At 31.8% G+C, this 25,793-nt stretch overlaps 1 protein-coding gene across 3 annotated transcripts; it reads right to left on the bottom strand.

Moving 5' to 3' along the window:
- Positions 1-157: 157 nt before the first annotated feature.
- Positions 158-25,793, bottom strand: LOC115890453 (cystathionine beta-synthase-like). 3 transcript variants are annotated; one of them, XM_030910680.1, is made up of 12 exons: positions 25,637-25,793; positions 13,226-13,378; positions 10,744-10,856; positions 8,683-8,850; positions 5,795-5,976; positions 5,643-5,729; positions 4,413-4,572; positions 3,739-3,864; positions 3,413-3,590; positions 1,254-1,388; positions 352-539; positions 158-287 (listed from the first exon to the last, which is right to left on the bottom strand). In XM_030910680.1, exons 2-12 carry the CDS (start codon positions 13,366-13,368, stop codon positions 202-204), a joined length of 1,566 nt encoding a protein of 521 aa, XP_030766540.1. In that variant the 5' UTR covers positions 13,369-13,378; positions 25,637-25,793; the 3' UTR covers positions 158-201. The 3 variants fall into 3 exon arrangements, with proteins under 3 accessions (XP_030766540.1, XP_030766541.1, XP_030766542.1); XM_030910681.1 differs by having other exon boundaries at positions 25,632-25,782; XM_030910682.1 differs by lacking the exon at positions 25,637-25,793 and adding an exon at positions 20,991-21,117.

Raw genomic sequence — 25,793 nt, 5'->3', positions numbered from 1 at the left:
TCCTTTTTTATAAGAGACGAAAAATGTAGGAAATACTAGAAAAAAACATTTTACCGCATTTTACAAAAAAGTCATTGTTGAAGTTAGAAAATATATCTACTAAAATTTATGTAGAGATGGGAGTAGAATATAGTACAGTGAAAGAAAAAACAAAAACCATATTTTTACTTTCATTTTTATTAAAAAAAATGTATAATAAAATTAATTCTGTTTTGTAGCAGCATAATTGAATATATCTTCTCCGTATATCACGCCTATCGGTGTTTCAATTTTATTACCACCACTACCTATAACAAAATAAATAATACATTTACTAAAAAATTCTAAAATAAAGATTTTTTCTATATTTACCAGTGGTTTCGATTACAATCGCAAAGTGGTCGTTCTCAATTATGCGATAGGCTCTGCCTAAAATCGAATCTTTTGTCAATTTTGGCAAAATTCTGCTAGTACACCTGTCAACTGGATCGCTAGGTTTAAGGGTTTGCGATAGGATTTTGTTTTGTATGGTTGGAATGTCTACTGTGCCTACTAGATTTCTGCAATAAAACATAAAGTGTTTATAAATGATAAATACAATGCAATAGAAAAAAACACTTTGTTAGCGATGGCCTGGAAATGTAGATCGATGTCATTTTGTAAGTAAAATTATATGGGGAATGTCATCAATCGTCATTTCCACAAAACAGGACACCGTTCTTTTTCGTGATCTATAGGTCAGAAAAAGCTCTCATACGTTTTAACTAAGCAGAAGCAGGTAAGTCTGACAGGCAAGACATTTGCTGTCTTCCATTCGCGAATTTCAAATTCCAGAGCTTTACGCCCTGGCCTACTCGAGAACGGTTCTGAAAGGAGCTGTGCGCTATAGACTGGTGCCTCCATATGGCGCGGAACAGTTTTGAACTTTTTGACCTAATTGAATGGAGTGAGAGTATCGTGTTTTTGAACAGTTCAGAGCTGCACAACTGCGTGAATGGAGGACAGTAAATTGCTGCCCTCCATTCACGAATTTCAAGTTCCAGAGCTTCACGCTCTGGGTTACTCGAGAACGGTTCTGAAAGGAGCTGTGCGCGATAGCCTGGTGCCGCCATATGGCGCGGAATAGTTCTGAACTTTATGACTCATTTGAATGGAGTGAGAGCATCGCGTTCTTGAACAGTTCGGAGCTGCACAATTGCATGAATGGAGGATAGTAAATATGTACAGATAAGTGGTTGAAAAGAATTAAAACTAAATAGGGTTTAAAGTTTTACCTGTTGGATTCTACAACTGCCGCTTCGTTCCGTTTTTGTGATTGTAATAAATTCAAAGCTTTTTCCAGAGAATCAGTAGTGTTTACAATAAGAGGAGTGTTGTATTTTATGTCTGACACTTTCTGATTCCACCACCTATAACAAAAGAAACAAAAAATAATTTGTAAATAAATAAATAAACGTATTATGATATTTTTTATCAAATATACTGCAGGATCAAATTAATTAATCATCTTCATTTTAATTTTTTTTTTAAATATAAAACAAAGCTATCTATAGAATTTTTTTATTCAAAAGAAAACAAATGGAAACACTTTTTGTTCACACTTCTGATGTTAATACAGTTTTTTTTTGAAACGTCACAAAAGTATTGACATGATTGACAATATAAAAAAATCATTTTAACGCCTAGGCATAAAAGTAAAGCACTTTTACGCCTAAGCACAAAAGTACGAAAATATATTATTAAGCTGACATAAAGTGTCAAATTCAACTAGCGTAACCATAGTTTCTCAATATATAATTAGGTACATAGAAGCTATTACTTTTATTTTTTTTTATATTATTTGGAACGTTTGAAATTACATATTTAAAAAATTATTTGTGGCGTTTGAAAAAAAAATAGCATGTTCTATTAGGAGTAAAAAATGACTTTTTGTGACTCGCCTGTATGCCAAATCAAAGGTACAGTCTCGCCACAAAAAGTGTCATTTTTACTTTTACCCTTAATAAAACAATATACTATTATTTAAAATTATTGCATTACGAATGTCTATATGTTATTTATACAAAAAAAATGTTTTGTATGAATGAAAATTAACGTCAAAAATTTTAGGTCGTAAGTTAAGACATAATACATGTATACTGGTCTATAATGGGATAAAATGAGCTAAAAATGTATGTTTTGTTTATGTTTAATTATTCTACGATTTTCAGAGACCGTCAGAATCACAGCTTACTCACTACCAGTTGACCATCTACGCTTGTTCTTGCGTATTCGCAGGCAGATGTTTCACAGGTCGCGCCTGTTTTCCTTCATATATGTCAGCAGTCGTCAGCCGTAGAAGAAAATATATATATATATATATATATATATATATATATATATATATATATATATATATATATATATATATATATATATATATATATATATATATATATATATCGTATGATCGAGGAACGGCGTCCAGTTGGCTGGGAAATGAAGATCGCTGTCATTTTATATGTAAATTTATATGGGAAATGTCATCGATCGTCATCCCAGCCAACTGGACGCCGTTTTTTTCGATCATACGGTATATATATATATATATATATATATATATATATATATATATATATATATATATATATATATATATATATATATATATATATATATATATATTTGGGACCACTAATACACAGCTTGGGATTTCTACTACCAGAAATCAATAGAAGAATTAAGTTAGCATGGAATACTTATGGAAGAAACCCAATCATATTCAAATCTAGAATTCCACTCTATCTAAAGAAGAAAGCATTCGACCAATGTGTACCTACTATCAGTCATGACCTATGCATGCGAAAGCTGGACACTTAAAACGGACATCATAAGGAAACTGCAGATCGCACAACGATTAATGGAACGAAATATGCTGGGAATAACCAAGAGAGACCGTAAAAGAATAGAGTGGATACGACAAAACACCCAAGTAATACATGTCATCCACAGAATCAAATCCCTCAAATGGCAATAGGCAGGACACCTGCCAAGAAGAACGGACAACAGATGGACCACAAAAATTACAGCGGTACTCACGAGGAATTAAGAGACCTAGAAGAAGACCGAACCTGAGATGGGACAATGATATTAGGAAATTAACAGGGATAACTTGGGCCCGTATAACCAACAATAGATAACAATGGGCCCAAGTACAAAGAGAGTATGTGAGGGAGACTACACTGTAATTGGAAATAGTTGAACAAGCTGATAATGATGATGTCAGCAGTACTTCCAAGACTTCCAAGCAAATGATGGGAGGTCGACATGCTGGGTATGAACAGGCTGTGGTCAGAATATTATTAAAGCATTTTCTTTACCGAAAAAAAAAATGTTTTGCTGATATGCATTTTTATAAAAGAAAACTGTCAAGCAAAAAATAATTAATACCTACCAAACGTTGTATTTATTTTCGCACGGTTGGTATCCTTTGGCGTCCATCCAACGATCGGACACAAATTTTGTCATGTAGTTTCTAATACTATCCGGAAGCATTATGACGCAGTTTTGGCCCTTTTTTAGTCCTTTGGCAGCCTTGAGGGCGGCAACTAAAGCAGCTCCACTGCTCATGCCTAAAATACAAAATATTCATACCTATAGCTGAGGAACCACTACCTCTACTAGAGAAAATAATTGGTTATAAAACTAAAATTCTGAATGCAAGTTTTAAAACAAAACAATACAAAAATAACTTGGTTACAATCAAGTTACAATATTTACCTACTAATAAACCTTCTTCGCGCATCAGTCTTCTACACATAGGCAATGCTTCTAAATCGGTGGTTTTGATCCAATAATCCATAACACCTTGATCCAATGTTGGCGGAACTACTGTATATCCAATTCCTACATAAAAATTTTAAATATCAAACAGGCGTAAACAAAATATGTCAGTTTATAGTGGCACACCCTGTATATAGGGTGTGTCTAAAATAAGTGCAAATACTTTCAGGACCGGTAGATCTCGATAAAAGAAATTTATTTTTTCTTTGCCGTTTTTCAAAGAAGTCCAAAATAACTGAGAGTTATTAACCATATTGGATATGAATTTAACTGATTTAAATAAAACAAAATCTATTAAAAAAAGAAAATCAGATTAAAATAAAAAATGATTTTTTTAAAAAATATGTATGCGAAAAATATGTATATGAAATGTATTACATACCCCTAAAAATACCTGCACTTATTTAAGGCTGTTTTTACTTATATACGACCTTTTGGTGTATTCTACCAATAAGTACCGTATGTTTGAAAAAAAAACGGCGTCGAGTTGGCTTGGAAATGACCATCGATGACATTTCCCATATAATTTTACATATAAAATGACAGCGATCTTCATTTCATAGCCATCGTTGACGCCGTTTTTATTCGATCATACGGTCTTTTAGCATTACCTTCAATTTCAAAAAACGTGACGTCAGTTTCGTTAAGACTTGCCGGACATGCATACTTTGATCCTACTGGATCGAATCCTACTAGTTTTGTGTGAGGTGAAACTTCTCTAAATTTACGGCCTATTCCAGTTACTGTACCACCGGTACCACCACCAAACACCTAAAACAAATATATTATAACGGGTGCGTCTCACCCTTATTATTTTTTTATATTTTCAGATAAAAAAACGAGATTTGGTATGTGAATATATGACATAAATTAGGATTGATTGACGCATTCAATTGTTTTAGTTCCTGTTTCACCGGAAGTGACTACAACTTTTGATTTTTTAATGACACCCTCGGTATTTTATTACTTTATTCGATAGAAAATGACACTCTGAATAATAGAATGACTATTATACGTCAACTTTTGACATTTTCGCTTATGGTTCATAACGACAATTTGACTCGAAATACTAAGTAAATACTTAGATAATGATACTTAAATAAGTATCAAGTTATTCGTAAAAAAATGTTGTTCTATTTGAAAAAAATTGAGATATGATTAAAAATACGATTTGGGCATCTTTTAACCGGCCAGGACAAGACAGGAAAATATTAGACGTTCAAATCTATTTTTTCAAGATTAAAAATTTGTTTGTTTTAACACAGCCATGACACAGCCGTGTTTTTAACACAGCAAATGTCAAAAGTTGACACATATGTCCTTCTATTCAGAGTGCCACTTTATATCGAAGTAAAATATACCGAGAGTGCCATTTAAAAATCAAAAGTTGTAGTGTCATATATACTAATATATCAAATCTCTTTTTTTTATCCGAAAAAATAAAAAAAGTTATGGGGGTGCGCCACTTTTGAAACACATCCAGTGTATTATAATTTATTATATTATGTATAGCAGTATGTATAATTCTTTTTTGACATAAATGAGCAGATTCAATCATATAGGTCATAGAAAAGGACACCGAAGGATGTAGTACCATATGATCGAAAAAAAACGGCGTCAGCGATGGCTATGAAATGAAGATCGCTGTCATTTTATATGTAAATTTATGTGGGAAATGTCATCGATGGTCATTTCCCAGCCAACTGGATGCCATTTTTTTTGATCATACGGTAGATATCATCATCATCATTTAACTTATTATAAAATTAAATAATCAAAAAATTAAACTCTCATGACATAATATTTCAACCACATTTTAAAATATATTTTGATAAACTCACAATCATGTCGACTTTGTTATCGAGTTGGTCCAGAATTTCCAGCGCTGTTGTATCGTAGTGCGTGAGGGGATTCCCAGGATGAGAAAACTGAAATTAAAAAAGGATACAAGTTTAGCTTTGATTAATTTTTAAAATTAAAATTGTATTTATACTTGATCGAATATGAAGGAGTTCGGAATTTCATTACGTAATCGATGGGCAGCACCCCACATTCCATCGGGAGCATCAAGGGGGGCGTTGACTGGACATCGAACTACGCTGGCTCCCAAAGAAGTTATCACTGCTTCTTTTTCGCCGGATATTTTCTCTGACATCACAATTATGCATTTGTAGCCTAAAAATATTTAACATATTGTTACCTTGTAGAACTTGTGTTAGCAGACATTTTTTTAACATTAGATCCAAAAAAAAATACTTAAGAGTCTATTACGCTGTACTAGCCGGAGAGCTGGCAACATATTTAGAGAACATATTTTAGGCAAGTTAGAATAACAAAAAAAAATAAGTTTAATCACTTGTGAACCCAGAATTCTAAGTCTGTCTGGGGGGTTGGGGGTATTTCGCTACTGCGCAACCCATAACATTTGCAAAAAAATAAATTCAAAAAACATTCTTTAGGCAACTTGAAATTTGTTTATTCTTAAATTTTAGCATCTATTTAACCTAGAAATAAGTCTGCCAGACTTTTTTTTCGGGTTTAAAGTGTAATCAGACCATTCCAAATATGTTTAATTATTATACCTGGAAAACATACTTTAGGCATTCTAAAATTTTTACAGCGTGTTTATTAGATGATATTAAAAAATATGTGTTAATTGCCAGACGAATTCAATGGGATTTAATACTTGCCAGACGCGAATAAAGATTTTAAATGAGCGCGATAAGAAAGTCTTATAAGTATCTATAAGCGCGAGAAAGATATAGTTTATTGAGACCCGTCGGCAGCCGATGCGGCTGACGTAACAGTATTTTGGTGTACTTCAAATTTTCATAAAAACAATTTTTTTTCGGTTTCAATTATTTGCAGGCTTTTAATTCCGAGATTATTTTGTTGGAATTAAGTTACCATGTACAAATATGTATTTATAAATTAAATATTAACGTGCATAGTGTAAATAGTTTAGAATAATTACAGCAAATAAATATTTTAGTAACTACTAATTTCGCTACTAACTACTAAATCACAAGGGATAAAAAACATTTAAGTTGTGTAGTTTGTAAAAAAGTTACTAGTGACAAAGTTATTGTTTTTGATGAAGGCAGACTACAAAAATGCAAAGAATTTTTAAAAGTGCGCCAACAACATGGTTTAAAATTTAAAGAAGTGGTTTTACCAGAAAACGTAGTCCCGACAAAAGGGTACCATGTACAGTGCTAAAAAATAAGTATTCTGGAATTTTATTAAAGTACCATTGTTAATCTTTCTAAATAGATTCAAAAGTAAGTAAAAGTGCTTTACTTTTATGCTTAGGCGTTAAAATGACTTTTTTATATTATCAGGTCGCAAAAATTAATAATAATATAATATGTCATAAAAGTATAATAATAATTATACTTTTGTGACGTTTGAAAAAAATATATTTTATATTATGCTAATTTTTAAATAATTATTCCTCTTTTTATTCTTTCAGATACAAAATACTTAAATTAAAAAGTCTTTTTATTGAAAGGATTTCAATCATACATTTTTATTAAAAAATGTTTCTTTTTATTTATTCAATATTAGTTAGTTTTTTTTTAAGTTTTTACGACTCCAAAATGCTGTTACGTCAGCCGCATCGGCTGCCGACCGGGCCTCAATAAACTATCTTTCTCGCGCTTATAGGATACTCATAAGACTTTCATATCGCGCTCATTTAAAATCTTTATTCGCGTCTGGCAAGTATTAAATCCCATTGAATTCGTCTGGCAATTAACACATATTTTTTAATATCATCTAATAAACACGCTGTAAAAATTTTAGAATGCCTAAAGTATGTTTTCCAGGTATAATAATTAAACATATTTGGAATGGTCGGGTTACACTTTAAATCTGGCATACTTATTTCTAGGTTAAATAGATGATAAAATTTAAGAATAAACAAATTTCAAGTTGCCTAAAGAATGTTTTTTTGATTTATTTTTTTGCAAATGTTATGGGTTGCGCAGTAGCGAAATACCCCCAACCCCCCAGCCAGACTTAGGATTCTGGGTTCAACAGTTAATAAACTATACATTTTTAGTTATTCTAGTTTGCCTAAAATATGTTCTCTAAATATGTCGTCATCTCTTGGGCTATACTGTTCGGGTCGCTCTCACGGATTGGGTAAAGCGGGTGTGTGGCTGAAGAAAATATATCGTCCCATTGCTGCCAAAAGTCACTAACTTACTTTTTATTACTTCCGAGAAAAATGCGTCTAAAGAAGAATTGCATTGCATAAAGATGTTATAGTTAGTAACTATTCGGTATTAAAATAAAACATAAATAGCCAGAAATCGTAGTTAATGACTTTTGCAATCGATTCTCCGCTTCAAAACATAGTTAGTGATTGAATTTGGTTGTTCGGAAAAATGTTAGTTAGTGACTTTTGGCAGCAATAGGACGATATATTATATTCCAGAAATCTGCCTAAGGGCTGAGCCCGATTCTGTCGTGTTAAGCCACGCCCAAAATTCCAAACACACGTGCTTTAATTAAGGCTTGATTAAGGTTTGCAGAACTTCAGCATTTGCCATAAAATAGCGAGCAATTTGTTACAAAATCATATAAATTATATATCACAGTAATCATAAAACTTCAATCTACTTCCGTATTGTAACTGAATTTTAAATTATATCTTTATTTTCGAGAAAATTTAGTCCAAACATAAGGAATATTTTGTTGATGTTTGACCGTGAAATTCTTAAATATAAAGAATTTGTCTAAAAATGTGCTACAATACAGATATAGTATAATCCTTTATCTTTAATTTCCTTCTTCATTTGTGTAAAAATACCTAGCCAGTTTTACATAAAACGTTGCTACTTTTTCGGACTGGCGAAATGGACTCTTAATACTCACCCTTTAGAGCACAGATTAGTGCGACCGCAATACCAGTATTTCCTGACGATTGCTCTATGATAGTCATTCCAGGCTTGATTAGTCCTTGTCTTTCAGCATCTTCGAATATTCTTTTTACCATTCTGTCTTTTACCGATCCACCGGGATTAACAAATTCACATTTTGCGTCTAAAATTGATAAAATAACTTTGATTGATTGTCATAAAAACATTAACATATAGAAAGTGAAAATACATTTTCGGTTTTTGAAAAATTGATATTTCGTTTGAAATAATTCTAATAAAAATCTGAAAAATTATACGGAGTGTCAAAAAATAGTGTACCGGGTGTCCCACTAAGAATAGCTCTCGGCTGTATCTCGGAAAGTATTAGCCGTAATGGCTGCGGAAAAAAATATTTATAACTAAAGAGGCTATGAGAAATCGCTGGAAATTATTTTCAAGTTTGTAGAACGACCGCCAGGGGGCGCAACTGCAACAAAAAATAAGAAGATGGAGTTTTCACACAATTTTGCCTAGATAAGGTGTACTATAAGTAATAGCTTCATAATCCTCAGTAAATTTTGAATATTTTTTGTTAGAGCCATTTTCCCCTATCTACCAAAATAAAGTGGTGGGGGAAGGTTAGATCTGTTTTTATTTAAATATTAATAACTCTGGACTAGATGGTCGGAATCCAACAAGCGAAGACTTGGTTAAAAGAGCGTTTCTTACTCTATATTGTACCATATAAAACAATAATAATAAGCTTTTGAACGTAGACGCTAGGGGGCGTTGTTTTACAATTTTACAAACATTGCGCGGTAAACGTCAAATTGTTATTAGATTAACATTTTGATAGTCTCAGCAGCGTTTTTTATCTTTTGATTCCTTTTTCAAAATGCCAACAACTTTAACTACTTCAAAGAATAAAGGCATTTTGAAAAAGCAATTAAAAGATAACAAACGCTGCTAAGACAATCAAAATGTTGATCTAATAACAATTTGACGTTTATACTATTACGCGAAAAGCAACTTTTCCAAAGCCTACCATGACTTCACTCAATCATCATTTCTTGTTCACTGTTATTAATGTTTAAATTATTAGATATTAATACATCTGGTATTATGGTATTCTGGTATTTCGTCGACTTTAAAATAAACTTTAACTTTTTCTATCTTATTTTTTTGTTAGAATGGGCATAATCAAGAGGGCTACTGATACCGTATTGTAAAAATAAGGTAATTAAGGACTTATTTTTTGGTATTTATTATAATTTTGCTAATATCTTCGGTTTGAAAGAAGATATCAAGATGCGGTTTTCACTGACTTTTTAAGCTTTTAATACTATCAGCTAAAATTACACATACTATCGTATTTAATTTTTTTGAAAAAACGCGCTATGTTTGTTAAATTGTAAGAAAGCGCCCCCTAGCGTCTACGTTCAAAACATTAGTATTTTTATTTTTATGGTATAATATAGAGTAAGAAACACTCTTTTATACGAGCCCTCGTTTGTTGTATTCTGATCATCCAGTCCGGAGTTATGAACATCTAAATAAAGATAGATCTAACCTTCCCCCACCACTTCATTTTAGCAGATAGGGAAAAATAGTTCTAACAAAGAAAATCCAAAATTTACTGAAGATTATGAAGCTATTATTTATAGTACCCATTATCTAGGCAAAATCCTGTAAAAATTCTATTTTCTTATTTTTCATAGCAGTTGCGCGATTTTTCATAGCAGTTCATAGCAGTTGCCCCCAAGCGACCGTTTTACAAACTTGAAAAAAATTTCCAGTAATTTCTCATAGCCTCTTTAGTTATAAATATTTTTTCCGTATGCTCTACGGCTAATACTTTCCGAGATACAGCCGAGAGCTATTCTTAGTAGGATACCCTGTACCTAACTTGGGTGGGTCATTCTACAAATAAATATAAAACAATACATTCCTATGAACATATGCCCTAAAAAACTTCCCGAAAAAGTTAGAGCCCTCGAAAGGTTAAATAAAAATAATATATTTTATTTTAAAAAAATTGGTAAATCGTTTTTCCTGAATTTATAGAAGAAATACTTACATATATTACATTCCACACCGGCACTTTTAGGTATGTTGTTTAACTTTACCATTGGAGTATTGCCGATCATGGAAAGAACATCTGGGAAAACTAACTTTGGATACTTTTGCTTCCTGAAAATATAATAAAACAATATGTAAAATGGAGATCTGAACCACTTTGTCTTTTATTTGTAAACAATACTTTATACAGGGTGGCGCACTTCATTCGTCTCGGTTGATTATATGAAAACGAAAAGATGGAGAAACAAAATCTTTTGTGGGTATATGTAGAGAGACAATGTGCATAATTTAAAATTATTTTCAAATGTACGGGGTGTGTCAGAACTAAGATCCATACTAAAGTTATATTTTTTCTTATGGAACACCCGGTATTTTATTTCATTTTTGGATTCTTGGGCATAAAATAAGGCATTTATTATAAGGGTTTAATATGTTTAAAAGCTTTGGTTTTTGAGATATTTAAAGTTATTAAAATTATAATAAAAAAGTTTATCATCACCTCGTACATTACTTTTCGGAATTAATTCGTGTACTGACTTTCAAGCCAGATAAATAGACTTTACTAAAAATTTTGATCTTAGTTCTGACACACCCTGTACATTTCAAAATAATTTTAAATTATGCACATTACCTTCCCACATATACCCATAAAATATTTTGTTTCTGCATCTCTCCGTTTTCGTATAATCAACCGAGGCGAATGAGGTGCGCCACCCTGTATATTAACTGCTTTATAGAAAAATTAAATGTAATTTTTAAATTCTCTTTAATACAGTATATCAGAAGTTAGAATTTGTTCTCATCAGTAATTTGCTAGATAGTCAGGTGGATAGTCACTTCAGTCAGGTGGTACTTAAGGCATCTATGAGTCCAAAGATATGTTCGAGGACCCTCTTCTGGGAATGCCTGGATGAACCTCGAACTGACGGAAAAGAACAGAATTAAATTATTCTTGGTGTTGGGCCACAGCGGTACGATGCAACTAAAATTTGATGAACCAGCAAGGCAAGCATCATCAAAATCCTATCTTGGTCCAGAGCCAGTAGGAACTGGGAATACCCAAACGAATGATAACTTAGTTAGAGTGTAGTAAAACTCTGGATTAGAGAAAAGCAGACCGTTAGCTGGAGAAATAGACAGGGACACAAGCATAGCAAGGTTTTCATTCAAGGAACTGCTAATGCTCAGCAGTAAAAAAGGGCGGATTAAAAGAGATCTCTTAACAGGACATCTGGCTCCCAAATGCTATCGGAACAAACTTAACCCGTATCAAGGAATCGTTCTTACTTAAATCAAAGAAATCTTTGATTTTTCTCGGTCGTAAGTCTTGAGAATTTTCGAGTTCTTTAGACCGTTGCAGGATTCCCATTCCAGGTTACTGATGAAGTCTTCCAGATTCTTGAGTTACGATTTGAGTTGGTTTCTACTTGGGAAGCAGAACGGTCCTGATCCAGTTAGTAAAATGTTTCCTCTTTTTCTAGCTAGATTGTTTTCTTTCCCAGTACATTCTATCCCTTGGTGAGTAGGACTTTATTTTCTTTGTATAATTTGTTCAGCTTCTCTAAGCATTCATTGACCCACTTCAAATTGATTGTTACTGAGTTGACCGCTTTTAAGCCTGCTTGACATATCAGATAAGATGGATATTTCTTTTTTCAGACAGTTCCTATCTCTAAGTTGTACATCTTTCGATAGCGTAGATTTCTGCTTGTAGGATGCTGAGGTAGGTGCCCATTGCTTCGGAGTCAAAATACTCCTATCCTCGCTCCTATCCCTGATCTTGCTTTGGTTTTGGAAGCATCAGTATACCACGTTGTGGTATAGTCTTTTAACTGCTGAGCAAACCTTTCTTTCTTCCAATTCTTTTGTTGCTCAAAACTATATTGAGGTTTGTTTGTTGTTTTTCAAAGTTGTACATTCTTGGTATGTCATCCACTGAGAGTTTGAGAAGTGGAATTTCCTTTTTGAGGGCGCTCTAAGCTCCTGAGCTTATAATTCTCTCAATACTGTTTCCGTCAATAACCATTCTAGTCATTCGCATTGGCATATCTACCGATTACCGATGACAATGTGCAGTGATGTGTTTACAATGACCACCATTGCTGCTGTGGGGCAGGTTTTTATGGCTCCTGTGATGCAGATGCATGCCTACCTCTGAACTTTGCATATGTTTTACCTTGCTGTACGTTGCTCTAATTTTGTGTATCACTTATTGAGGCTACCAGATCAAAAGCGGTATAATCCACAATTTCGCTTTTTTTTGAAGTCGACATTTATTATTCATACACTTACGTCTAAATTTTAGTTCATCAGGTCTTTAGGCAAATATTTGCAGCAAAATATCAAAGTATTGTCCACAAGTAAAACTAATAGCGTTCTTGTTACTAAACTTTATTCTCAAAACAAGGTTTTTGGGGTTAGGCCGTTTTTGCGGTGGTAGCCTCTCATGTAGTTTATTAATAAATACATAAACATCTTACCAGTCATGAGAACAATGTGGGGATGGAATGTGTGTTGTAAGAGATTCCCTCCATTTACATTTGATGGGTTCTCCTGGTTGATGGAATACCTTATCGTTCGATGGCGATATGAAAATCAGTTCATTGGGAGGAACATGCGCCATTATTATCTATCTGTAAAATAAAGTAAATTGTTTAGTTAACATATTTATCTGTCGACATTTTTTTAGCATTACAATATGTCGTATAATCTATACTAATATATAAAATCCTTAAGTGACTGACTCACTGATTAATCACGATCCTGCTCAAACCACTTAACGTAAGAAGCTCAATTTTGGCATACAGGTTGATTATAGGGTGTAGAGGTTCTATAAGAAGGTATTTTTCGAAATTCCAGTTCCAAGGGGGTGAAACCACCCCTCAAATATTACACTATTATTTATTTAAAAAACGGTGAAGTTTCCGAAAAAACGCTTAAAGACGTATATTTTATTTTTTTTACATATTTTAAGATTTTTAAAAAATGTATACAGGGTATTTCGAAAAATCTGATAATTGATTAATCACGATCCTGCTTAAAGCGCTTGACGTAAAAAGCTGATTTTTGGAAAACGGATTGACTTTAGGGTGTAGAGGTTCGATAAGAAGGGATAATTTGAAACTCGAATTCTAAGGGGGTGAAACCACCCCTCAAATATTAGAATATTTTTTATTTAAAAACCGGTGAGTTTTTCGGAAAACTCTTAAACACGTATAATTTATTTTGTTGTTTTACATATTTTAAGATTTTTTAAAAATTTATACAGGGTGTTTCATAAAATATGACCATTGAGTAATCACGATTCTGCTTAAACTGCTTGACGTTTAAAACTGATTTTTGGCAAACGGATTAACTGTGTGTGTTCGATAAGGCGGGGTTTCTCGAATCTCAAATTCCAAGATGGTGAAAACGCCCCTCGAATATTACAATATTTTTATTTAAAAAACGGTTAGTCTTTCGGGAAAACGCTAAGACACGCATAATTTATTTTGTTTTTTTACATATTTTGAAATTTTTTAAAAAATCATATGGGGTGTAAAAAATCATAATCAGGGTGTTCCAAAAAGTTGGGTAACTGATTAACCACGATTCTGCTTAAACTGCTTGACGTAAAAAGCTTATTTTTGGCAAACGGATTTTTCCAGTTTGTATGTTAATGGAAATTCTTGCTTTGCTTTATCATCACCATTGCAAATGATTAATTCGAAGCGAACGAAATCTCGGGTACACGCTAGTACAACTTATATAGTAACTTTTATCCATAAAACTTCATTCAAATCGTTAAAAGAACTTGCAAAAATTATAATAAATGAATAAGACTAATCTATTTTAGTTACGAAACAAAGTAAAATCGGACCTATATGTTGATCTTATTAATTATTATATGTTGATCTTATTAGAAATCTTGTTTTTACGTGAGGAATCTTCCCACGAGAGAAAAAAAACAAAAAAAGTCAAACATCAACAATAAAATATTCCTTATGTTTGGACTAAATTTTCTCGAAAATAAAGACATAACTTCAAATTCCGTTACAATACGGAAATAGATTGAAGTTGTGTGATTACAGTGATATATAATTTATATGGATTTATAACAAATTGCTCGCTATTTTATAGCAAATGCTGAAGCTCTGCAAACTTTAATCAAACCTTAATCAAAGCACGTGTGTTTGGAATTTTGGGTGTGGCTTAACACGACAGATTTCTGAAGATCATTATTATTTTTGAATGATTTATGTAAATTTATGTAAATTATTATCACAGGTTGTTCAGCACCAGCTTGTCATCTTCGCTTTTTTTGGGTATATATGCATCTTATTAATCTAACAATCAAATAAAATAACATAAAGTTAAATAGGTAATGAAGTTATTTATTGATGAAGCGTGTCCAGTGAGAGGATACATGACAGCGACTGTTGTGTCTGTCAATTTAAGACATAGGTAAATTGTACAATATGATCGAAAAAAAATGGCGTCAGCGATGGCTATGAAATGAAGATCGCTCTCATTTTATATGTAGAATTACATGGAGAATGTCACTGATGTTCATTTCCAAGCCAACCGGACGCCGTTTTTTTTTATCATACGGTATTCTTTATCAAAATCCTTCAGGACTCTTTCAACAGGCTTAATAAAATATGACATAAAAATAATAATTATAATCTTCCTAAGATTATAATGTTCATATCAATTAATTCGTTATCTTTTAATGTCCGGGATCAAAAAGTACTTGTCAAGTGCGGTACTATTTATGCGGTTAGTACATGTTTTGATCCGAAATGTGGATAACTACTGACATGCAGTTTTTCAGTTGTGAAACAATTGCGCAATGATTTGATCCATCTGTATTAGCGATGGGAACTATCGAATGAATTAGACTATCGAATGGTTACTGAATGAATGATTTCAACTATCGAATGGTTTTATTCGAATAAAATCATTCATTCATTTGTATACTAAAGCATATGTGACAACCTCGCCGTGCGACTAAATGGTTAAATTTAGTATTCGTTTGATTTTTGTGTGCGTCAGTGCATTATTAGTTCTTCCAAATTTTTATAACTTCGCCTTGTAAATACTATGCTATTTTTTCGTTTATTAAAATATTTAAAATACTAAAATAGTAGTTTTTTTTAATAATTGACGATTGTGTGCGCAGTGGTCAAAATTTTTCCGAAAATTTGTGTGATTTTCCGTAGCCCGATCTTTCAATTATTTAATTTTATATGGTATATTATGGTTAGGTTAGAATGCATTTTTTTAAAGGGAAATTTTTAGGCGAAGTAGCAATTTTTAACAGAGATGAGATGAACTTACAATTAATTTTAAAAATACATATTTGTATTTTAGATGTTTTAATAATATGAATTAGTTGGAACTTAATAATCATATTTAAGTAATGTTGTTAAGTAAATGGGGTTATCGAACTCAAACTATGGGGTGAGAAAAATAAAATGAAAGTTTTACACGTGCCAATTTAAAAAAAAGGTTAGCAATGTTTGTATTTTGTTTATGTTAATTCTCTTACATGTAGTTTTTTGCGAAGAAATATTTAATTTATTTTTTAAAGTAAATGCCAGTAAAAGTAAATATAATTTTTAAATAGTAATTATAAAGCACCTAATATAAATAATTTTGATTTCTAATTTTTTATTTATATTTCCCTTCCATTACATTGCATGCTTAGAAAATTAATAAATGTTTATATTTCATGATTTTAAAATTTGTTGTTAATATAACAAATTAGTTCTGTAATTATTATTCTTTAATAAACCAACCTTGCCAAAAAATTTAGAGACTATATTATTTTTAAATAGGATCTAATATAAATAATTTTGACATCTAATTTGTTGTTTATATTTTGCTACTACTTAAAAAATGTTTATATTAAATTATTTTAAATTTTGTTGTTAATAGGTATAACAAATTATTACTATTATTATTATTTATTAAACCAGTCTTTGCTTAAAAACATTAAAAATCATTTTCCTACATCCAAAATAACAAGTATTATTGCAGTGTAATAACACAATATTAATAAAAAAATGCAGAATATATAGGCACACTATCCCTAACTGACTAAAGGCAAACAATAATAGTCTTTGCTAATATCAACTAATACCAAAATATGGCAACAGCGCCCTTCATAATGTATTTTCTGTGTAAATACTAGCACCACAACTAGCACCTCAATAAAAAAATAACGTGTCCTTATTTTTATCTGACTCGGCAAAAAATCAAAGATGCCGGCTTCTTTCATAGCATTGCCACCGACCGCTGTAGGGTTTCTCGGAAAGAAACCTACGTCGCCGGGCGACAACTAAAATTCAGTTAATATTTTATTATAATCGATCCTGACGAATAAATGAATTTCATAAATGAATGAATTTTATAAATGAATGGTTTTTGCTGCCGAATTACTAGAATACAATGTTTCAGGGCAGATGACGGATCTATTCGATAATTTTTATTCGAATAGTTTTCAACGAATGTTTTCTTACTAACTATCGAATTATTCGAATGAATTGCAACTATCGAATGTTTCGATAGTATTCATTCGATAGTTCCCACTACTAATCTGTATCCATTGTGTCGCTGACAAGTTCAGTGCAATTGTCCTTAATTTCAAGTGTAATACATCGGAGATTAGATTATTGAATAAGGAGTTATTTGAAAAAAAAAATATTATAGGTATAATGGCAGCAAAAAATGTAAGGCAATAAAAACTTTTTTTGGCTGTAACTTACTCTGCTGAGTGTCCTAATATTCCGTGGACATTTATATGGAATGTGGAAATTTATGTGGAATATTTTGGGTATCTATGTTTTTGCTTTAATATTCGACTTTCACAAAAATCAAGAAAAAATACGGGAAGGGTGAAAACTACCCCCACCTCTATACAGGGTGGTTAGGTTAGGTGTTTTGAGGTAATTTTTTTTGCAACGTGGGTTCATTTTTTGAAAACTACATACTTTTTCCTACAAAAAGGATACTCTTGTTGAACATCGCCCAGAGCGATGCTTTTCGAGAAAATTGGTGGCAAAGGGTTTGCTATGACGGGTTGCTAACTGGTTAATCAACATGAAATTATGAAAGTTATGGCGGTTCAAAAGTAACCAAGTAGTTATTAAATAATTAATTGGAAAATCAAAATTTCATGATTTTTAAAACATCTTATTTGCTTTAAAAACGAAATAATCTTTTTTGGTTTTAAAAAAATTTGGTTTTCTCAGTGTCGATTAATACTGAAGAGCAACTACGGCAACGCATTATTGACTGTTCCAATCAAATTCGGACAGCAACAAGGATATTCCACAGGGTACGCAGATCGTGGAGAAGAAGATCAGATGTCTATATTGAAATGAATGGTGGTCACTTTGAACATTTACTATGAATGAATTAAGGAATGCATTATTTTAATAAGGAATTTTGGTAATTGGATTTTGGTAAAGCAGTAAGATGTTTTAAAAATCATGAAATTTTGATTTTTCAATTAATTATTTAATAACTACTTGGTTACTTTTGAACCGCCATAACTTTCATAAGTTTATGTTGATTAACCAGTTAGCAACCCATCAGAGCAAACTCTTTGTCTCCAATTTTCTCGAAAACCATCGCTCTGGGCGATGTGCAACAAGAGCACCTTTTTTGGAGGAAAAAGTATGTAGTTTTCAAAAAATAAACCCACGTTGCAAAAAAAATAACCTCAAAAAAGTTATTCACGAAAAAAACCCTACCTTTGCAAAAAATACCCTTTCCGCTTTTCCAAATAATTTTTCAGTATCACCATTTGATTTAGGGTCAAAATTTATGGCAGAGGATTTTTTTTCGAAATTTTATCTCGTTCTTTAAGCCTACAATTTTAAAACAACCGTTTTTTAAATTCACCCTTTCAGTGCCTCTAACTCCCTTAATATGCATTTTCAGCCCTATACTTATAGAAACTTTTTTTACTATTTTGAGGAGTACTATCACACCCCGATTTTTTTTACACCGTTTCAATGACACCCTGTATACATTTTAGTAAAAATGAGGCGTCAAGTTGCAAAACCCGTCTTATCCCACAAACGTTGTTTCGAGTTTGGAGATAATAAGCAAAAACTGTTTTAGCATATGTTTGAAGCGTTAATTTACAAAAAACGTGTCCATTGAGTGGAATCATTATTTCGTATCTCGTTTTTCTAGAAATAAAAATTAATATTTAATATTTAATCATGAAGTTTTTAATGATCAAGTAAAAACGGCGTCAGCGATGGCTATGAAATGAAGAACACTGTCATTTTGTATGCAAATTTATATGGGAAATGTCAACGATCGTCAATTCCTAGCTAACTGGACGCCGTTTTTTGATCATACAGTATTTGGATCCTGACTTGATTTATTAACTATAATATTTTATTAAAATTAAATAAGGATTTGAAACTGCGTCAGTAGTAATAGTAATATTATAATATAATAATAGCTCCCGTATATAGCGTTTAACGCCTTGGAAGTAGCAAGGTACAGCTTGCCATACTAGAGCCGTTCGGTATACAAGGAAGGTAATGTGGCTAGCACTACGCTTCAACCGCCTATTATTACCTCAGGATTGTGAATCCCAAGTACTCATTTAAGGCTGAGTCGACCAAGGTATCCAAACTATTTTTGTTTTAATAAAAATAGTTGGCTGATGAAATGCCGGGTGTGGGATTCGAACCCACTACCTTCAGATTGGTAGACGAGAGCCTGTACCTCTACGCCACCGGGCACCTATAGTTTTATTATACTTCTAGTAATATTATACTTGTGTATGAAAAAATGCGTGATTTGTAACAATAATGACAATAAAAAGCACATATAATTTAACTGGATAAGAAGGATTTTGCTGCAGTAATGTAATTTGTGGTGAATGTTATCCAAGAATAGGCGACTTTTACTGCAGTTTGGGATTATGTCTATGTAGATTTCAGGATCCATTATTAATATATGTCATTAGGCATTTTTTTTTTAAAATGGATAAGGCGGGTTTTGCAACAATTTTTTGCATCTCGTAAAGAAACGCCAACCGCGCATACTTTTTGAACAAAAAAAAATATTTTTCTGAAGCTGACTTCCAAAAAAGAGTTTCTTGTTACATCTAGCCGCATAAAATTTACTATGCGCTAATAAAATCAAGTTCACAGTTTCAAGTTCGCGACACTTAAAAATACCCTAGAGTTTTGATAGTATGTCAGTGAGTCACTGTCGAAATTAAAGAAATTTGACAGATGATTATTCATAAACTATGAGGTATAATTATAAATATATTCTTAAATTAATTTTTTTGGGACATTTAGCTTCCGAAAAAAGAAAAATACAACACATTTTGTTTTAAATGTCATTTTTAAAACGATTTGCATTTACCAACATTGCTTGCCCGTGGCTGTATCGTACTAAAACTATTTTGTATATCCTCTAGCGACAACAAGTGTAAAAAAGAACGTTTTATTTCTCTTTTTCTTGCAAAAAAATTATATTGTTCGAAAAACTAGTGAAAATCATGTCATTGTGCTGTGATAGATTGTCTGTTTTTGGATATTAATTTTTGTAATTTCTTTTATGGTAAGTGTTAAAACAAATTAACTTCCAAGCATTTTATAAACTTAAAAAAAAAATAATGTAATAAAAAAATAATGAGAAGAAATGTTTTTGATAAGAATAAGATCTGATAAGAAAATTGTTTGACTAGGGCTTTATTATCTGTTTTTTTTTGTTTATTTGTATAACTCATTAAGCTTTTAATTACATATATGTTTGTTTTGTAATTATTTTAACACATTTTTTAAATTTTTTAACATAACTTTTTGTAAATAATAAATAAAGATTGTACTTTGTTGTAGATACTGATGAAGGCTGTATTGTGGGCCCAAGCGTTGGTCTATAGACCAAATAAAGTTTTTTAAACAAGATGAAAACATAATTTCAGTGTTTTCGGAACCTAAATGTCCCAAGAAAATTAATTTACGAATATATCGATACAAGGTTCAAGAACTTAAAATTTCCAAGATTATATATATATTGGCAATCTAGCCAGCTATAATATGTCTTCTATATGATCAGTAAAAATTAATATTATTGCTTTATCCACAACGAAGTTACAGGGTGGTCAAAAGTGCCGCTAATACATTCGAGAAAAGGATGGTACGGCTGTGCTTTGGCTGTGCTCGACTAGGCCACTAACGTGCGCCTAGATAATATAAAGTGATAAAAATTCGAAAAACTTACTGGAAAATACCATTAATTTACCACTGAGCACTACAAATCTTATATTTTTCTAAATATGTACCGTGTGTTAATCAAATATTTTACTACTGAATCACATATGAGATGAAACTGTAAATTTGTGTGATCCAAATAGAGGATTTACACTAACTAAGAAAAGAATGTTTGTTACATAATATTTGATATTATTAATAATGTAATATTATAAACATATTACGTCATTTTTTTGTTAATTGCCGTCTAAATCAAAGTTGATAAGACAAATATTCAGCGCAAACAATAAGTCTTTCAAATTGCTTTAAGGTTTAATAGAGGAGATTAGTTATAATGTAACACAATAGAAAATAATTTCGCCATTGTGTGAGGTCAAATCAATAGATATCGGTAACAAAGAGCGCCGATATTGCTTATAGCAAAAAAACAAATCAATTTAAATGAGGCTGTTTTGTAATAATAATCAAATCGGTACCACTGACGTTCATATCCATTTTAATATGGATTTATATTGTTGAGATTACAAACCAAAGACATTAAAAAGATAGACCGAACATGTCATTCAGAAATGCTCCTTTCTTGTGTATCAAACGGTTCAGGTACTCTGATCAAACATTCAAATTATTTCCAATGTGTCAAACAAAGACAGAAGAGACAGAGAACTCTAAAATTTCCGATCAAGGTAGCTACACGCTTCTGGGTTGCTTTTTTGAGAAGTATACAATATTTAAAAAATAAAATCAATTTGCTTCAACCGTCCCCATGCCCGGGATGGTATTATTATTTTAATCAGTCTTCAGTATTTTAATATAGATACAGATAATTACTGTAATTAGTTTTTGACAAGTAAAAAACATTTAAGTAAGTAAAGTGAAAAAAAACAAGTAAGAGAATTAAGTAAAACATGTAAGAAAAATAATTAAAATCTACAGTATTGTTTAAGAGAAAGCTACTAACAAAATTAATTTTAAACTAAAAAAAACCGCTTTATTGTACAAAACGCCAAAACAGCTTCATCGACAAAGCATTCACAAAACAAAAAAGCACAAAAACAAATATACAAATAATAAAAAAAAATGTCATACAATACAAAGCAATTCAAAAAATTTACGTCATAAAATTACAAATAAAACATATATGGACATTGCAGAACACAGGCGTACCTAGAAAATTTTACAAAAGGAAAACTGTAAATGGATAAAATCATGTTATATATCATAAAATCAAGAGTTATAAAATATTGAATATTAAATACTAGACCTTTAACCAGTGTGTGAGATGATCAAAATTTTTAAATTCAAAATTGTTCATGATTAAACATCAACAAAAAAGTCGTTTACCGCATATAGGGCTCTCTCTAGCAAGTATAATTTCAGAGCTTTGCGAAATGCGGGAAAGAATGAAAGTGACTTGATATTCGAAGGCAAATGATTGTACATTTTCTTGGCATTGTACAGTATTGAGCCCTTAACTAGTTCTGAGCTTGGGGTTGGCAGATAAATATCGTGCTCCGCATTCCTAAGTGGATAGTTGTGAGAAGGCCTTTCCGGAATAGAGAATATGAGCTTGCGGTTTAAGGAAACGGATTCAAAAATGAATAAGGAAGGAAGAGTCAGTATTTTGAAATTTTTAAAGAAATTCTGGCAGTGAGTTCTACTGTTTAGTCCCAATAAGTATCGAACTGCTCTCTTTTGAAGTTTGAAAATACGATCAAATTTTTTCGCGCAGCAAGTACTCCAGAATGGAAGGGCATAACGAAGATGCGACTCAAAAAGGGCATAATAGACCATTCTAGAGGTTGATGATGGTATGGTAGATGATGGTAGATGGTTCCTTAGAAACTGATCTTAGCGCAAAACAGGCAGAGCTTAGTTTCTTTGATAAGGCTTCGATGTGCAAGTCCCATTTTAACGAGTTGTCTACAACAAGTCCTAAGAATCTCACAGAGTCCACGACGTCAATAGTGGTGTTATTAAGTACAAAGGGCTTTTATATGACAAAACTTTAGTTTTTGAAAGGTTAAGGTATAGGAGATTAGAATCGCACCAAGATTTAATGGTGCGTAAGTCATTGGATATAGTATTATATAGTGCCGTAACATCTGGGCCGCTCCAAGTGAAACAAGTATCGTCCGCAAAGAGGCAGATTTTACCGCTAATGTCTAGATTTGCAATGCCGTTGATAAACACCAGAAATAAAATAGGGCCAAGTACTGAACCCTGAGGGACACCACATTCTATAGGCTTACAAGAAGACATAGACGTATCAATCCTCACATGCTGCCTTTTGTTGCCAATATACGACTTAAGCCATTCGAGCGGCACTCCCCTGAATCCATAGTATTGCAATTTGTTAATTAAGATATTATGATTTACACAGTTAACACAGTCGACAGCCTTAGAGAAATCACAGAAAATTGTAGCTGTAGAGTGATGGTTATGCAGGCTACAGTATACATTATTAAAAAGGTCGAACATAGCATCATTTGTGCAACTGTTACTTAGAAATCCAAATTGATGGGTAGAAAGTACTTTATATTTAAGGAGAAAAGATAGAAGCCTTCTTTTAACCAATCTTTCAATGATCTTAGATAATGTGGGCAGGAGAACTAAACTAAACGGAAAAATTTCAACAATCAAACATAAATCAACTACTATTATTTACTGTTTCAACCGTCCCCAAACCTAGTTCATTAACAATTTCTTGAAAAACACTGTATATAGTAAAACACAATAGGAATTCATATCGCTATGAAAAGAAGTCAAATCACAAATTGTCGGTCACAACAAAGAGTGTGCCGCCATTTTATATACTATAAAAGATAACATGAATTACGTGGATTTGTAGAAACAATCCAATCTGGTATATTTAATAAAAGAAAAACAAATTAAAAAAATATCGGTAGTTAATTATTAATATCAAAAACTATTAAAAAGCTTAATTCATTCCTTTTAATGAAGAGGTTAATGACACAACGATTGTTTTTTTTTAATTTGATACTTATCTTATTACAATCTTATTATTTTTAGATGTTTAAGTTTCACATTAGCGTAACTAGCAATTTATCCTGGGGTGGGCCTGGGGGGGGGGGTCCTGGGGCTGCGCCCATGGGGGGCCTAGGGCTTTTGTTTTTTTAAAAATGAAAACTAATTTTAAAAACAAATTTATAGAATAAAACGTTTACATGAATTTCTCTATCAATAAATCTCATAGACTTGGTTATCAAACCGTGTTCCCGTAGATTACTTAAATAACTACAAATTTTCTAAAAAAAATAAAAATTAACACATTTTTTGAACATAACAAAATAATATTAACTAAACAAAACTAGAAAACGTCATTTTTACTGCATCACAACCAAATAGAAATTAATACGTAGCCAAGAGTCATAATTCAGGATTCCTCTGGGGTGGGGGGGGCGGCACCCGCGGTCGCCCCTGTAGTTACGCCAATGGTATTTCATTAAAAACGTAGCTCCATTTATGGGGGAGTAAAAATTTTCGAAAAATAGCTCCAAAAATATTCTATTCACTCAAGACTAAACGTACTACATGATATTATGTTATTTGAAAAAAATAAAAAACCAAAAACTAAAAATATACTCTGTACAGGGCGAGTCTTAAATAAGTGCAAATAATTTCAGTGGTAGTATATTTCGACCCCAGAAACACGATTATGAGGTTTTTTTCACGAAAAAAAAAATTGAAAATTGGAATTTTTTGACGTAAAGGAAGTTTTTAGGCAAAAATCATAATTTCTTGATAATTATCACCACATTAATATGGCAACATAGGTAGTAGATTAAATTTACAAGAAAGAAAACCCAGAAAAGATTAATGTTTCTCAAAATTTAAGCAAAAAATCATTTTTTTTTTGGAAATTTTCAAAGTAAAATAAGTCGGTTATTTTGGACTTATTTGAAAAACGACAAAGAGAAAATATGTTTCTTTTATCGAGATCTACCAGCCCTGAAAATATTTGCACTTATTTAAGACTCACCCTGTATAATTAACATTCCCTATGCATTTTTTCAAATCCTATTGAGATGAATCAAAAAAATTATCGAGAAAAGATATACCTCGATGATAATTAATTTTTGAATTCCTTACTTCGTTAACATATTCCGCAGGGTGTTTGTTCTCCCTATATAATTGACAGATGGGAATTTAAATTTAACCTAAAGCTAAAACGAGTTTTTTTTTGGAAAACTCCCATTTATTAGTTGACGTTTAATAGACTCTAATCAGAAAAATAAATTAAATGTCTCCTTGAATTCGAAACCCATGGAATGTTTACACAGATATTTTCAGTTTACGCTCTCTTACAATAAATATTTTAATAAGTTTTCCGGGATACAAAGAAACACGTATTATATATTTTTGTAAAGCACATGTTATATCTAACATTTATGTTGTCAACATAATATAAACTTTAGCTGTTCTTTATATAGATCCGTGTAAACCAGGCTTCTACAGAACGGTGTTTTTATTAGGTAATAAAGGATTTTAGTCCTTGATATTCAGTCACGATTTTTTTAATAACGTGTTTTTTGACCTCTAGATTACCCATACTTTAATTTATTTTTAATATTATACAAGGGATGACTTATATCGATAAATTTTACTAGTACTAAAAAAATGGCAAGCCTACCTTACCAAAATTTATTCCCACAAATCTGACAACAACATATAGAGCCAAAGTGTTGCTACTGTGACACGACACACAACTTACTGACTCTGGCTTGCCAAACGAGACTATATATGTAGATAGCTGGAGTGATATTTATCTCTATTCCACGCATACACTACTTTA

The sequence above is a fragment of the Sitophilus oryzae genome, unplaced genomic scaffold, assembly GCF_002938485.1.
Source record: "Sitophilus oryzae breed Bouriz unplaced genomic scaffold, Soryzae_2.0 scaffold_866_pilon_pilon, whole genome shotgun sequence".
NCBI lineage: Eukaryota > Metazoa > Arthropoda > Insecta > Coleoptera > Curculionidae > Sitophilus > Sitophilus oryzae.
The sequence above is the reverse complement of the archived record's forward strand: the minus strand, read 5'-3'. Positions and strand labels throughout refer to the sequence as shown.

Coding starts and splice junctions, on each gene's coding strand:
- LOC115890453 (XM_030910680.1), bottom strand. CDS start 13,368: ATGGCGCATGTTCCTCCCAATGAACTGATTTTCATATCGCCATCGAAC. Junction 540..1,253: donor GCAGTTGTAGAATCCAACAG/GTAAAACTTTAA, acceptor GTTTTATTGCAG/AAATCTAGTAGGCACAGTAG. Junction 288..351: donor GATTGTAATCGAAACCACTG/GTAAATATAGAA, acceptor ATTTTGTTATAG/GTAGTGGTGGTAATAAAATT.